The sequence below is a fragment of the Vidua chalybeata genome, chromosome 8 (genome assembly GCF_026979565.1).
Source record: "Vidua chalybeata isolate OUT-0048 chromosome 8, bVidCha1 merged haplotype, whole genome shotgun sequence".
NCBI classification, from domain to species: Eukaryota; Metazoa; Chordata; class Aves; order Passeriformes; family Viduidae; genus Vidua; species Vidua chalybeata.
Window position 1 is genome coordinate 33605672 of NC_071537.1, and position 14831 is coordinate 33620502.

Consider the following 14831-nt stretch of genomic DNA (forward strand, 5'->3'; position numbering starts at 1 on the left):
AAAGCACTTGAAATAAATGTGTTTGTACTTGAATCAGGTTAAAAAAAGGAGCCAGGAATGGTGTTACAAAAGGGAATGCTGTCAGCTGAGGGGTAGGGAGGATGAAAAATATTATCTGAAAGTATTGTTTTGGCATGCCAGGAAGTTCTGGTAATCACTATAACCAAGAGCTGTTACAAACAAAGCCATGGGGTTTTTCTCTCTGGAAAAGAAGCGGATCAGAATCTGTCCTGCTCTGCGGGGCTGTTTGGTGGATGCTCCTCTCCCTGTCCCCCTGGGTCTGGGGGCATCCACTGTAACACCAGCCTGGCTCAAACAAAATGGACCTGGCAGCTCCGCTTCAAAATGTGTGTGTTCAGCTCTTTCTGCTCTCCTCACACTTCATTTATATTTTTTTTTCTGCCTGTTGGGGTTAAGGCCCCTTTTCCTCTTTTCTTTCTCCTTCGCTCTTAATTGCCTGTTAAATAATTTAAATATTTAGGACTAAAGGGCTTCAATTATCCATTAATTTACATTAGTAATTTATATATCAGGCTGAATGGACACACTGTTAGTGTAATGGGTCCCTGTGGACTGGCAGGAAGGGGGCTGCAGTGCATTTTCCTGGAAGCATGGATGTCCCCTTACACCTCCCAGCCTGGACGTCAAGCGTGTGAGAGGGACCCCTGCTGTGGGGTCTGGGGTCACATCTCCTTGGGATGGAGGTGTTTGGGTTCCAAAGGAGCGTTTGTGGTTTTTTTTCAGTTTTAACTGTGCCTGCAGGGGGTTGGATGTGTTGGGTGTTGCTGGACATCATGGAAGCATGGAATGGTTTGGATTGGAAGGCACCTTCAAGGGATTTTCCAGCCCCCCTGCCACTATCCCAGGTTGCTCCAAGCCCTGTCCAGCCTGGCCTGGGACACTTCCAGGGATCCAGGAGCAGCCACAGCTTCTCTGGGCACCCTGTGCCAGGGCCTGCCCACCCTCACAGGGAACAATTCCTTCCCAGTATCCCACCCTGCCCTCTGGCAGTGCCCTGGCACTCCACGCCCTTCTCCAAAGTCCCTCTCCAGCCCTCTTGGAGCCCTTTCAGGCACTGCCAGGGGCTCTAAGGTCTCCCTGGAGCCTTTCCTTCTCCAGGCTGAACACTCCCAGCTCTCCCAGCTTGGCTGAATACAAGAATCTCCCTGAGCAGGGACAGGGTTCATTTGGGAGGTGCAGCACAGGGCTTTGGGGGCTTCCTGAGGCTCAGGCCCTGGGCAGAGCTCTCCGTGGGTGCTTTGGGAATGCTGGCAAGCAGATCCAGGCATGGGGCTTAGCCTTAGAGCCCAGTGTCCCCTGGTCAGTGACAGCTGGCTCTTCCCTCCTGTCCGCCTGCCCCAGGACTGGGATGGGGCAACACCTTTTTTTTTTTCCTGCGTTCAGAAAACGTCTGGGGGATGATCTGGGGGTTTTCAAGTGCTTGTACACGTTTGGTTCGAACCCAACCCAATCCCCACCAGCGCTGGGCTAGCTGGCAGTCGTGGTGACAAGTCACGGTGCGTGGCATCGCCAGTCCAAGAGGGAATCCTGAGGATCCATCCCTGCGGGGGCTCAGGAATCAGGGGCAGCATCCAGGCTGCAGGGCAGGGCAGAGAGGCCATTCACGCATCGGGCTCCGGGGAGCAGTAAATCGGAGCCGAGCTGCGTGCCCGTGTCTGGCCGGGGCTGCGGGGCCGTGCCCCGCTCCGGTCCGGCCCCGCCCGGAGCGAAGGTCCCGGAGCTCCCGGAGCTCCCCGAGCTCGCCCGGAGCAGAGGTCTCGGAGCTCTCCCGGAGCAGAGGTCGCTCAATGACTCCGATTACCCGCAGCACGGCCGTAGTTAAAGCAATTAGTGCGAATCGTTCATGGAAATGCAGCCGCTGCGAGACAGCCGGGGGAAAAGTACAAGGCTGCTGGGCACCGGGATTTTTTTCCTGCTTTTTCCATGACATTCAGTACGGGTGATGCTTTGCCCTTGCTCTCTTGAGAGCTTTGTGGATCACCTGGAAGCCCAGGATGCTGCGGTGGTGTTAAAAATAGGTTAGAAACGGCTGTAAAACAGTTGATAATTGTTAACTATGCGCTGTTAGTTTGGTTATTATATTGTAAAAGGGTAGTTAGAAGAAATACGGTACTGAATGTACCGTATCACACCTAAGCAAAGCGCACCACCCCCAGCGAAACGAGCCAGCCTGGACAGAACTGTCATGGGCCAATGAAGGATCCCAACAGAAACCAGTCCAAAGGGACACAAAACGGGATAAAAAGGGGCATCTGACCCAGTGAATCTGTGCCGCTCCACCTGGAGCATCGCTGCTCGAGAACCCAGCGTCGGCGCCGCAGCATCCGCCAGGGGAGCGCTCCCGCTCAGCCCGCGGGCCCCCTTGCTTTAGGCCTTTCTTTTTATGATAAAAAAATGCTGAAATCACTTTTAGTACCGGGAGTGTGGTCCCGTTTTTAACAGTGGGATGCCCAGGATGCTGTGGTGGCATGCCCAGTGTCTCTGCCCTCAGAGCTGCCTCTGAGCCCTGCAGGAGCCGTTCCACTGCTGTGCCTGGGGTGTCCTGCATCCACCAGAGCCCCGCTCGGCTTTTGGAGATGCTCAGTGTGTTTGTCACTGAATTCAACATGCCAAATTTCATTTTGCTTGTCAGCACTGTGTATTTTGAAGGCCAATTTTTATCAATACCTTGGGGTCTTGTAGCACCAGCAGAGGGAGAGGAAGGTGTGGGAGGAAGAGTTGGCTTGTTGGTGTGTTGGACACAGGTGGCAGCATCAGCAGTGCTTCCAGGTGGAAGCACAGGGTGGCACAGACCCCCAAAATTGGGGCATTTCCAGCCCTCCAGCACCAAGGGGTACCCATGCTGAGACAAAAATGATGCTTGTGGGAGTTTGGGCCACCTAGGAGTTTAGTTTGGTGCTGCGCACCAGCAGGAATGTGTGTGCCAGAGGACAAAAGGAGGAAAGAGAAGCTCGGCGGTGTGGGAGCACGGGCTCTGTCCAGAGAAGAAAAGGTGGAAATGCCCGGTGGTGAGAAAGGAAGAAACCTGTGGCGACACGGGGTCCCATGGAATTGAAATGCCAGAGAGGGGAGGAGGGTGCCAAACAACGCTAGGAAGCTCCTGAAGGTTCCCCACCTCCCTGGAAGTGGAGCCCGAGGGGAAAAGGCTTTGTTTGTGTGGGGGTTTCCTTCCGTGGGAGCACGGGGTGTTCCTGCTCCCGCTCTGGATGGCAGCACCCCCCAGAAAAACCCCCAAACCTCATGGGATTTTATCAAATCACAGCTTTTTTTTCTCTGTGTTAAAGCAGGTGTGAGGTGCTGGGAGCCCAGCTGCCTGTGGGGTTTAGAGGGAAAGGAATAAAACTAATCAAGGTAATTGCTAAAATCCTTTTGCCACTGGCTGGACACCTCTCCCTGTGCCACAGAGGGGCACGAGGTACCTGCCCTCCATCCCACCTGCTCCTGGCTTCAGGGATCAAATCTAACACAGAAAAGGGGATGGGGAAGCCTTGTCATCTAAGCTTGTCTCACTGGTGGTTTGGGGGCTTATTCTTTAATAAGGATATTGCTGAAAGAGGGGAGAGAGAGAAAAAAATCTTAATATTTGACATTCAGCATCAGCAGGGATTATTTTTTTTTTCCTTAAATCTTTTTCTATCCCTGTTTCTTCCCCTCCCCCCATTTTTTTTCCTTCTGTTTGTCCCCACAGTAAAATGAGAAGGGAAGAAAAGGGCAGAGAAAGGACAATGAAAAGAAAAATATTTCCAGCCTCCATTTGTGGTGGCTATTTTCTTGTTGTCGAGTTTTTTTTGTTTTGGTTTTTTTTTTTTTTTTTTTTTTTTTTATCATAGCAACAAATCTGAAAGATTAAGGGCAACTTTAAAGACTGTTTAATAAAGGAACCTTAATCAGCCTCTCCTGTGATGTTCCTCCCCCAGCTGAATTAATGGATATTTGAGGCACGGAGTGGACCTTTTCACTTTTTTTTTTTTTTTTTTTTTTAGTGATTAAACAATAATAACGTGATGATTAAAATGATTTCAAATCAGGGCAGCGTTGCTCACAGCGCCTCCCTGGGCTGAGCTGGCCTGGGCTGGGGGCGGGAGGTGATGCTGGGGGTGGCTCCGGTGGCACAGGGAGCCCCGGGAGCTGCGGGCAGCGGGGCAGGAGCCGCTCCCAGCCCACGCCTGCCACCGAGCGAGCTGCGGGAGAAGAGTGGGAAACGCGTCGGGAAAAGTAGGGCAGCAGCTGGCGAGGGGCCTGCCGAGAGAGGCTGGCTGGAGGCGGCGGGGAGCGTCCTTCCAGCCGGCTTTGGCTTCCCGGGAGGAGAGAGTGGGTGAGAGAAAGAACAAAAGGATGGGTGGGGAAAAACCCCCCCAAAAACCAAACACCACCCTCCCCCCTAATTTCTGTTCCTTTTGTACTGCTGTTCCCTTCTTTGCAGCCAGCTGCCTCAACTTTTTGCTTTACCTTGCCAGTGCCTCGGCTTCCTTGGGGTGGGACGTGCACAGCCACCTCCTCAGGATTTTGGGACTGAAGTGCCACCACTCAGGACTTCCAAACCTAAAGGGCCTGGCTGGGTTGTGCCCACCTCGGTGGGGTGCTCAGAGGGTGAGAGCTGCTCCCCTCCAGCCCGTGGTCCTGTGGGATGTGCGTGCCCAGGGAGGGATGCTCCCGGCTGGGATGCCCGGTGGGCAGCAGAGCATCCCTCTCTTCCCAAGGAGCACTGGGAGGTTCACAGCCCTGCTTGCTGCTGCTGCTGCTGCTGCTGCTGCTTTAAAGTCACTTTTCATGCCCAAAGCCAAGGCGGTCGCCTCCAGATTTGCACGTTCAGGGGAAAAAGAAAACCCACCCATTGCAAAACAGCCTCCTGAAAGTTGCACTCTCAAGGGGAACGCTGGGGAATTTACATTTTGAAATATGTATGTAATTTGGGTGAAGGGGAAATCGCTCTTTGTCTGCAAAACCGTTGACTTTCTTTCTCCCAGAGTTAGCATTTTCCAAACTGCAGTGCTCAGTTGAACAGGAGAACCTTTTCTTTTTTTTTTTTTTTTTCTTCTCTGTGTTTTCCAAGGAGAGCTCGCAGCTTCCAGTTGGTTTGCTGCAGTTTGAAGGATAATTAATAATTCTTTGGACTTTCTGGCGTTAACCAGGGCAACAAGTCCCTGTTTGTTCCTTGTTTTCTTCCCCCTTCTCCCTTTTCTTGTTGAAATGATTATTCTTTTCACAACGGGAGCCCAGCACACGCCGTACATGTGAATAAACAGCGCCTTACCGCCTTCTCCGCTGCTGGGGCTTTTCTTTCATGGGCCAAAGCAAATAAATAAAAAGTTCATATAATTATTATATCCATTAAAAATAACGTTGTAGCTCAGTAAACAGAACAAACTTGACAAGAGGACCGTGACAATGGAATTAAAATAGCACAAAGAGAAGTGTCTGTGCCCGTAACAAGAACCAGCGCTAGATGAAATTTGGAGATAGTTTTCCAACAAAACTGCTTCCCTGAAGGGAATGTATAAAACAGCACAAAAGAAGCCAGCACAATAGAGTGTAACAGGGATTTGCTGCATAATTCCTCCTCCTTTTCTTATTTCTTTCTTTTTTTTTTTTTGATTTTTATTCACTCTGTTTTCTATGGGTATTTACGGGGATCCGCGCAGCTCACGGCTCTGCTAAAACCAGAAATAAGGAACAATTTACTCCAACCTGCCTGTGTCGTGTTGTAAATCCATATAATGAAAAATGAAGAGATTTTTACCATAAGGGATCTCAGCTGTTTACACTTCTAAGGAGGCTTCGCCTTTGATTATCATAATCATAAAGATAAACAAAAGAGTAGTGGCTCCATAAATACTCCAGTGTAATGCATAAGCAACAAGATAAATCTCTCTCTTCCCAGCTCCCAGGACGGGAGGTGCTGCCAGAGCCTGGGTGTTTCTCCTCTGGGGATTGGGGATGGCTGGAATTTGGGTTGGACTCTCTTAGCTGAGGCTGGCAGGGGCACAGGGATGGGATGCGCAGGGATGCTGGGGTGGGATGCCCAGGATGCTGTGGTTAGATGCCCTATGCGAGGGCACCCTGCCTTAGTTTACCTCTCAGGCTGCTTTGCAGGAACCTGACCTGAGGATTTAGCTAAAAAGTCGATTTATTTTTATATTTATTTATATAAGTGAGGTGAGTTTTGATCAATAAGGCCATTGCATGCAGGAATATCTGTGGGGCTGCCCAGCTCCTCCTTCCCACCCTTTTCTCAGCACAGACTTTGCTTTCTTTATTCCTTCCCCTGTCCCCATCCAGCCCTGGTTTAATAAAGGTATGCAGCCAGGGAGGCCAGCTGCAGGCTCTTCCTTTAGCTGGGAGAGGAGGAATCTGCTGCTTTTCCTTTTTTTTTTCCAAGGGTGTAATTAGGGCTGGCTGGGTGCACCCCCTCATTACCCAGGCTGGGGAGGAATGCTCTCTAATTATAAAGTTTGCCTGTCGCCGGGCAGGAGGGACAGGAGGGACTTGTAACCCGCTGGGAAATGCTTGTCTGTCCGTCCCTCTCGGGCTGGGTGGGCTCTGGGAGGAGCTGGAGGCCCTGGGATGGAGGGATGGGGCTGGATGGTGCCAGGTTTGGCAGGAAGGGACTGTGAAGCTGCTGGGAGAGGGCAGCCAGTGGAGGAAAAGGAGCCAGTTGTCAGGCAGAGATGCTTGGGGGAAAGGTTAAGTGGTTCTTTGCAGGTCTAGTTAGTAATAAGAGCGGTGAGAATGGAGAGGCCAGATGCAGATTCCAGGTGCTTTCCTGGCTGGTGGGAGCAGGAGGGGATGGGCTTCAGTTTTTGGGGGGCCAGAGAGGTAGAACAACACCTTCGGCGCACCCTTGGACACAGCTGGGTGCTGGATTTCTGTGGTCCAGCCCCTGCTGAGTGGCCAAGCTTGGGGGCACCAGGGTGGTCACCCCACGAGCACGGCACCCCCATGGGTTTTTGAAGTCAAAATCCAACCCTGCTCCAGGTTGGAGGTGGGGTAGATTCATGGAATGTTTTGGGTTGGAAGGGACCTTTAGAGATTGTGGGCTCCCAACCCCCACCGTGGGCAGGGACGCTTTCCACCACACCAGGGGGCTCCAAGCTCCATCCAGCCTGGCCTGACACTTCCAGGGATGGGGCAGCCACAGCTTCTCCAGGCAACCTATTCCAGGGTGCCACCACCCTCACAAGGAAGAATTTCTTCCAGAAAATTCCCCTTTTGCTTTGAACCCAAATGATCCCAGGCACTGGGTACCACTGGTTATCCTCGCTACCCACGAAGGTTCCACACTCAGCTTTGTGCTTTGCGGCTTCTGCTGGCAGCCTGGGGCTGTCCCATCCCGGGAGGGAGAGGTTAATGAGCCACACTGAGTTAATGAGGCCGGGGGGTTACGTCAGCCAGCTGCAGCCCCGGGGACCTGTTACAGTCCCTGCATCTCACACTCCCAGCACTTCCCAGCCCGTGTCTGAGCAGCCCCAGGCTTTTGAAGGCACGGGGTTTTGGGGGCTCTGTGCGAGGAGGCAGCAGGGAGAGAGCTGGATGTGAGTGCCTTCAAATCTCCCAAACCCATGCTCAGTTACACCCTGTGTCCTGCGTTGTGCTCCTCTCTCCCTGCTCTGTCTCCAGCGGGGTGTAACCCCTGAGAAGGGGCAGTGAGCCGTGGCTTGGTGTGGCACCACTCCACCTCATGGAGACTTTGAAGGTGCCACCTCCTGCTGTCACCTCCTCGGAGATGGGGCTGCGTGTTGGGGCCCCACACGGGTGAGAAGAAGGGGATGGCTGGGGAGGAGAGGATGATGTTTGGGGGAGGAAGGACGCTCAGGGCGCTTTTAGGAGGGAAAGTTTGGGTGTGTGTTACTGCTGGACACGAAGTTGTCCCTATGGCAGTCTGTGATGGGAAGCCCATGGGAATAGGACAGGACTGGGCTGGTGATGCCTTGCTCCTCCTGAGCTCAGGGATGGACTGGAATGTGGTGGGATGCCTTTGTGTCCCTCCAGGGCTGGCAGCAGGGATGCCCTCAGTCAGGCAGGGATTCTGGAATGGCAGGGAGCCATGCCATGGCTCCAGCATCAGCATTTGCTGGAGTTGAAGTGGCAACAGCACTAATCTCTAAATGAGCCTGTTCATACATTCTCCCTGGAGGCAACAGGAGGGGGGATTTGGGGTGGGGGGATGGCCAGCCCCACTCCAGCCTTCCAGACACCTCCTGGAGCCAAGCTGGTGGCTGGAGAATCTCCTCCATCTCTGTCTCTGGAGCCAGAGCCATTCCCATCCCTGCTTGGGGATTGGGAAGGGGGATTGTGAAGGCAGATGACTCCTCCTGTGGTGCTGCAGATAAGCTGTCATATATTTTTTTCATTTCTCCAGGAGGATTTTAACCCACCTGGCAGGTTTAACTCTTCCCTGCCAGGCCTTCCCAGGAGCCAGCGCCTGCCCTGAGGCAGGCAGGAACGTGAGGAGGTGGAGGCAGAAGGGGTTAAGTGTCCACAGCCACCGAGATTTAGCTGGAGGAACCCAGGCATCCCAGCCTAATCCCTGCATCCTTACATCGCATCCCTGCCCGCCTGGTACTGCAGGAGGGATGGCGGTGGCGGAGGGGGGGTGATGGGCAGCCACTAATGCTCCTGTAATCTTCCAAATATTTGGAGGGATAACAATTGCAGGAGAGAGGATTTTAACGCTTTCCTGGGGAGGTTTGCTTGGCCATTGCTGCATGGGGAGTTGTTTCCCGGGCTCGGCATCCCCGGTGCCGCGTGTTTGGGGTGATGGAGGTGGGGGGTCAAGGCTGGATCCCGGCCCCGGTGCTGCTCCCTTTGCGGGATGAGGTGGGTTTGGGGTCGTGGGTCTTGACAAAGTTGCAAAGGCTGGCAGCAAACATCTGCAGATCACCCCCCAGGGAACAGATGCTGCAGATAATCCAGCTCAGCCCCAGCAGATTAAAATGTGTGATGAGGGATGGGGAGAGGAAAAGAAGTGCCTGTTCCCCTCCTCCCTTCTCCTCTCGTTGCTCCTACTACACTCATCCCCAAGGCTTCAGGATTTGGTCCCGTGGGTTGAGCTGGGAGCTGCCCCCTCTGTAGCTCTCCCTCCCCACAAAGAGCTGCTCCAGACACCCCGTAACACCATGCCCCAAGTCGTGTGAGATTGTGGGACGGTGACAGGCTGGGACTTCCAAAAAAAAAAAAAAAACCCAGAAGAGATCTGGGAAGCAGGCACCCACCTCCAGCAGGAAGGAGGGAAGCCGGCAGATGGGAACCCCCTGCAGACGTCTGCCAGGGAGATGATTACAGGCAGCGGAGCGCGCTCTCAAATATTTATTAGTTTGTCACTGCTGGGAGTTTTATTGCTGGTGTGATTGCAGGACTGGAAATCCCGGCTGTGCAGGGCTCCTTTCCTGCTTTCCCATGCAAAAGCATCTCCCGTGCCTGCTGCTCCTGCAGTCACTGGGCCACAGTGTCAGCCGGGGTGGCACCGGAGCCTCTGGAGGTGACGGAGTTGCACCACTGGGAAAGTGCCTTTTTCTGGGGGGGTGTTTGGCAGTTGTTGCCGGGCAGTCAGGGCACGCAGCAGCAGCAGTTGCTCCTGCACAAGCAGCATGTTCCTCCCCCCAGCGACTGTGTGTGGATTTTTTGGGGGGCCCCCCATGAGTGTCGGCAGAGCGAGAGGTTTCCCATGCGGCGGGTGGCCGGGCGTCGGGAGCGGGGATGAAAGGCTGGCTTGATGGCTTATGATAAATGTGCCCAGCATGGTTCTCCTCCCTTTTCTCATCCAAATCCCCCTTGTTCCTATGCCTTAATTCTTCCCCAGTGTGTTTAAATAGCACCGACCGTTTCATGCTGGAGGAAAACGCCCTGCCCAGCTGCAAATGCTTTTTCCCAGCTAATTTCTGAATGGAAAAATCACCCTCCGCCTTGATTTGCTCCCATCCATGAGTCTGGGGAATCTGTGGGGTTGGGGCTCCATGGCATGGCCCCAGTTGTGAGTCTGCCACGAAGAATCCATCACCCTTTTCCCCTGTCTCCTGTTAGAACTGTTTTTTTGGCCCCATATCTTTCCTGGCCAGAAACAAAAGATCTCTCAGCTGTCGTGAATTTGCAGGATTTTAACCTTCCCAACATGCTCCTGGCTTAAGAGGTTCAGGTGTTTTGGGTTCAAACCTTAAACCCAGCAGCCACCAAAAGCAGATGTTGGATCTGGGCTGGTGACACCATCCTATTCCCCCACCGTCATCACCAAAATCACTGTGCCCACATGGAGAAGAACCTTAAAGACTCAGCATTTATTTGGGCAGACCCCCTCTTGGAGCAGGGTCTGGATGGGATTTTTGGTACCATCAGGAGTGTCTCAGCCCCAAACATTGTTCTGGAGGCCTAAGTGGCTCCACTGCAGCCTTCAGCCTTCCTGCTGCAGATGATCCCGGTGAGTCACAATTCCAGCATTTTCATCCCCATCCGGCCCTGACTCATCCCCTCCCAGCTCCTCTTGGATGACCTAAAGTCTTGTTTAGCATCACCAAAGTGGTGGTGAGGTGGGAGAAAACATATCCTTGGTGTTGGCTGTTGGAGAAGGAACTCTCCTCCTGGCCCGTGGTTTTGGATCAGGGCCACGTGCACTTTGGGGTGTCACCTCCGTAGGGGAAGATCCTTCCAAAAACTGGCTCTTGAGGATACCTGTGCGCATTCCCAGCTGCCAAGCACAGGTCTGACTTTGCCACAGGGAGCAAGGGAGCATCATACCAGGGAGGTTTGCACACAAGCCCGTGAGTGAAGTTTTGTTGGCTGCCTCTGTTGCCAGCTCGATTATCTCCTGCCAGCCCCCTTTGCCAGGGAATTTAGAGCCACAGCGTCAAAGCGGTTTTTGAAATTAACCAAAAAAAAAACAGCACACAACCAACAAAACAACAACCCAGTGGATGAAAAATTGAGTAGCAAATTAAAAAAAAGGTGGAGGAAAAAAGGGGTATTTGCTGCTGTGACAGGTGAAAGGCTGCTCAGCAGGAGAGGGGAGCAGGAGCAGTGGCCTGAGCTGGTCACAGGGAGCAGTGTGGGATTGCTCAGGGTGGGGGTCACACACCTTGGCATTCCCTGTCTCCCTGCCTGGGAAAATTACAGGTCTGGAAATGAGATGGGGGAGGAAATAACCAGCAGCAGAGAGGTGGGGAAGAGCCAGCCAGAGAGAGAGAGAGAGAGAAATTAGCCCGGAGTTTAATTCATTGTTTCCAAAAGAGCAGTTAATGGATTATGACAAATGTCCTACCGCTCTCCCTTAGTGCTGTGTTAAATGGAAATGGAAAGTCAATTTTCCTAAATGGATTTTAAACGACTGACCTCGTGCTTTTTTTTTTTTTTTTCTCTCACTGATTTTTGCTCAGGAGGAAGCCTGGTCATCTTGTTTTCTCGATGCATCTGATTATATTTTTTTTCCTCTTCCTCCTCCTCCTCCTCCTCACAGCTTGGGATTCTGATTCTCTCCGTGCAGCGCCGCTCCTTGCCAAGGGTGATGAAGGGAGTGGGCTCCTTTCTTTTCCCTGCCAGCTCTGGAGATGTTATCGTGGGGCTGGGGATATTTACTGTTTTCCTGCACGCTGCAGTGCCTGGAGTTGAGAATCACAGTTCTGGCTGGGGGAAGAGAGGAGGAGGAAAAGCTCATAACTCCTTTGAGTGTAAAGAAAAGCCTCGAGATGTGACCTGACTGCTAGTGAGATTCCCCGGAACAACAGGTTAAGCAGCAGCATCCTGGTGCACCTGTGCGGGGGTTTTTATTACTCCTGTGATATTTGGGGTTGATCTTATTGGGCTGGAAATGGGTCTCCTGCAGATGATGCTCAGCTTCAGTCGGAGCATCAGAGCTTCAGAGCATCTTCCCAAGCTGCTGCTGGGAATGAGGCACCCTGGGGCTCCCACTCCTAAGGGATAACGTTCCTGTGTGAGCACTGAGCTGCTCACGCCTTTCCAAGATTTTTCTTGGCCTGGCCTGAGCAGACACGACCTCCAGTTGTTTTTGCATTTAGATGGCTTTTGAAAGCAAAGAAGCAGGAATATGGAGCTCCCCATGGCACAGCCCCCTGGTTTCTGGGATACTGGGAATCCTGGTGGCACCTCTGGGTGATGCTCTCTGGAGGTGGGCTGGGCTGGAAGCCATCGCTCACCTGTTGGGTGATGCTGAAATCCAAGTGTTGGCAGGGGGTGAGATCCCAAATGCAGTGAAGGTGTGGATGGCTGAGATTTGTCCTGGGGATATGGTCAGCATTCCCAAAATGCCCTGCCAGCATTTTGCTGGGAGCATCCCATGCATTCCTTGGGGCTGTGAGGAGGAGGCTTGGGGTGGGGGACACCAGCCCCTTTGGAGCCTCTCTGTGTCCCCATCACTATCCAAAGACCTGGGTTTGTTTTGCTTTTCCCCCCGAGGTGTCCTCAGTGAGATCACCCAGGCTGTGGGCTCGGGGTATGGATGGGGGCCCAGTACCCAGGTGAAACAGGATTGATCCCACAGCTCTGGTCTGCTTTCACAGAATTCACAAAATCACTGCGTTGGAAGAGACCTCCAAGATCATAGAATCCAACCCAGCCCCAACACCTCAGCTAAACCCTGGCACCCAGTGCCACATCCAGTCTGTTTTTAAACACATCCAGGGATGGTGACTCCACCACCTCCCCGGGCAGGCCATTCCAGAACTTTATCACTCTTTCCTATAAATCTTTTTCCTAATATCCAACCTATATTTCCCTTGGTGCAGCTTGAGGCTGCGTCCTCTGGTTCTCCCAGTTGCTGCTTTGACGGTTTTTGGGCAGCCTCCATCCCTGGTTTTGCTTTTCCACACATCCTCAGCTGCTGTGTGCAGGGCAGGGAGGGAGCAGTGGGGACGGGGACATGGGGCAGCTCCTGAACCTCTGGGTGTCCTGGCAGGGCTGGAGTACAGCGATGTGCTGCCCGACTCCTTCCCGTCGGCGCCGGCGGAGACGCTGCCGCACTTCCTGCTGGAGCCGCAGGACGCCTACATCGTGAAGAACAAGCCCGTGGAGCTCGTGTGCCGCGCCAACCCCGCCACGCAGATCTACTTCAAGTGCAACGGCGAGTGGGTCAACCAGAACGACCACGTCACCAAGGAGAGCCTGGACGAGGTCACCGGTGAGCAAAGCCACCCTCTGCTTTCCTTCTCTCGCTGCTTCCCAGGCCCTTTTCCCTCTTGCCACATCCACACTGTTGGTGGTTCTCCTCCAGGCAGACCATTGGCGAAAGCACCGTGATGGTGCTGTGGTCACTGCACCCCCAGAAGCTTGGGGGAGTCACCCTGCCTGATTATTTCACTCTTACCCTTGTGCAGGACTTGGGGTTCTTACAAGGGATTTTGAAGGCAGCATGTTTAAATCTGATTAAAAAAAAAAAAAAAAAGGACTGCTTTTCTACAAAATGCCTAATCAACATGTAGGAGTCATTGCCAGGAGGGGTGGCAAAGGCTGGCAGCTTATGCAGGTTCGCAGAGGGATTAAGTGTTTAATGGGTAATGAGAGCAATTGCAGGTAGGATTTGAAATGCCTGTTGATGGCAAATGAGCTCTTTTCTGCCTCAGAGGATATGTCAGCCTCTGGCTGCCTGGAACAGGGTGAGAAGGTGGCTTAGGCATTTTGAGGGGGGGGGTCTTACTCCATGGGATTGGGCTCTGCAGAGCTGCTCGGTCCATGCCTTGAAACATCCTGGCATGAGAACTAGATATGTGGGGTTGGATATATCACGTACTTAAGTAGATTTGCTAAAACTGGGATGCTTTAGCTTGGCATGCACCTTTTCTGCACCAGTTTTGGCACCTTGGCTGATCAGGAGTGGAGGAAAACAGTCACATTTCCCCTGTAAGATCTGCCCTCTGCAAATCCCTGCACATGTGGCATCCGGAGAGCTTTAAATCAAGCCAGCCTTTTGAACTGCAGTGCTGTTGGCCTTGGAAGGCAGGCTGGGCTTAGAGGAGAGACTTCACCAGTAGTTTGACAGAATCTCCTCTTGTCCCTGTGATTTTTCCCACCCTTGCCTTCCATGGTATCTCTTGCTCTCCACCCTGTAGTAGCCATGAGCCGGTCTGTGCTCGGGTGCATCCCTGAACCTGCTCTGGAAAGGGAAGATCCTTTCTTTCCTCTGCAGCTTTTTGAGCCTTTCCTCCTAAAGCTGCTTTAGCCATTCATGGGGTGTTTTTCCTCTAGAGGAAAACCAGTCAGAGATACCCAGGCAGGCTGTCCCTTTGCTTCTCTGGAGGCTGACAGGAGCGGGTGACACTCTGTTCCTCTCTTTCCGGGTGCATCTCCGCCTCGCAGCTCTTGCAGAGGCCAGATTTGAAACCCTCACCACTCTGAGGCAGAGTCAGTGCTGGTCAGTGACCGAGCAGCCTTTGCCAAGGGGTTTTTAGTTTATTTATAACATCTGACCACACTGGGTTGAGCTAAAGGCCTGTGTGCCCCACACGCAGCAGCAGAGGATGCTTAGGGGAAGATCATGAAACCAGCACAAGGAGGGAGCAGTGGAACTGCCCTGTCACCCTCCCAGCTCTCCACCATTCACCACCAGGCACTCGCAGCTCTGGTGGCACATCTGAGCAGTGTGGTCCAGCCCTGGGTGGAATCCCCCCTTGTTAATTTGTCTAATTGCTGTTAGGTCTCATTTCTCTGGAGCATCCTGCAGGATGCCTTAGTGATGTGCAGTGTGGAAAGAAACACTCTATTTCATAGACTCGTGGAATGGTTTGGGTTGCAAGGGACCTCAAAGATTATCTAGTTCCAAGCCCCTGCAGTGGGCAAGGACACTCTCCACTAGCCCAGGTCATTCCAAGCCC

The 14831-nt window shown here is 52.9% G+C and overlaps 1 protein-coding gene across 1 annotated transcript in view; it reads left to right on the forward strand.

Moving 5' to 3' along the window:
- UNC5B (unc-5 netrin receptor B) overlaps positions 1-14831 on the forward strand; it is a 54424-nt gene that overhangs the window by 25484 nt on the left and 14109 nt on the right. Inside the window, exon 3 of the mRNA XM_053948495.1 lies at positions 12920-13141. Within this exon, the coding sequence (XP_053804470.1) occupies positions 12920-13141 (222 nt within the window). The remainder of the gene's footprint in view (positions 1-12919; positions 13142-14831) is intronic.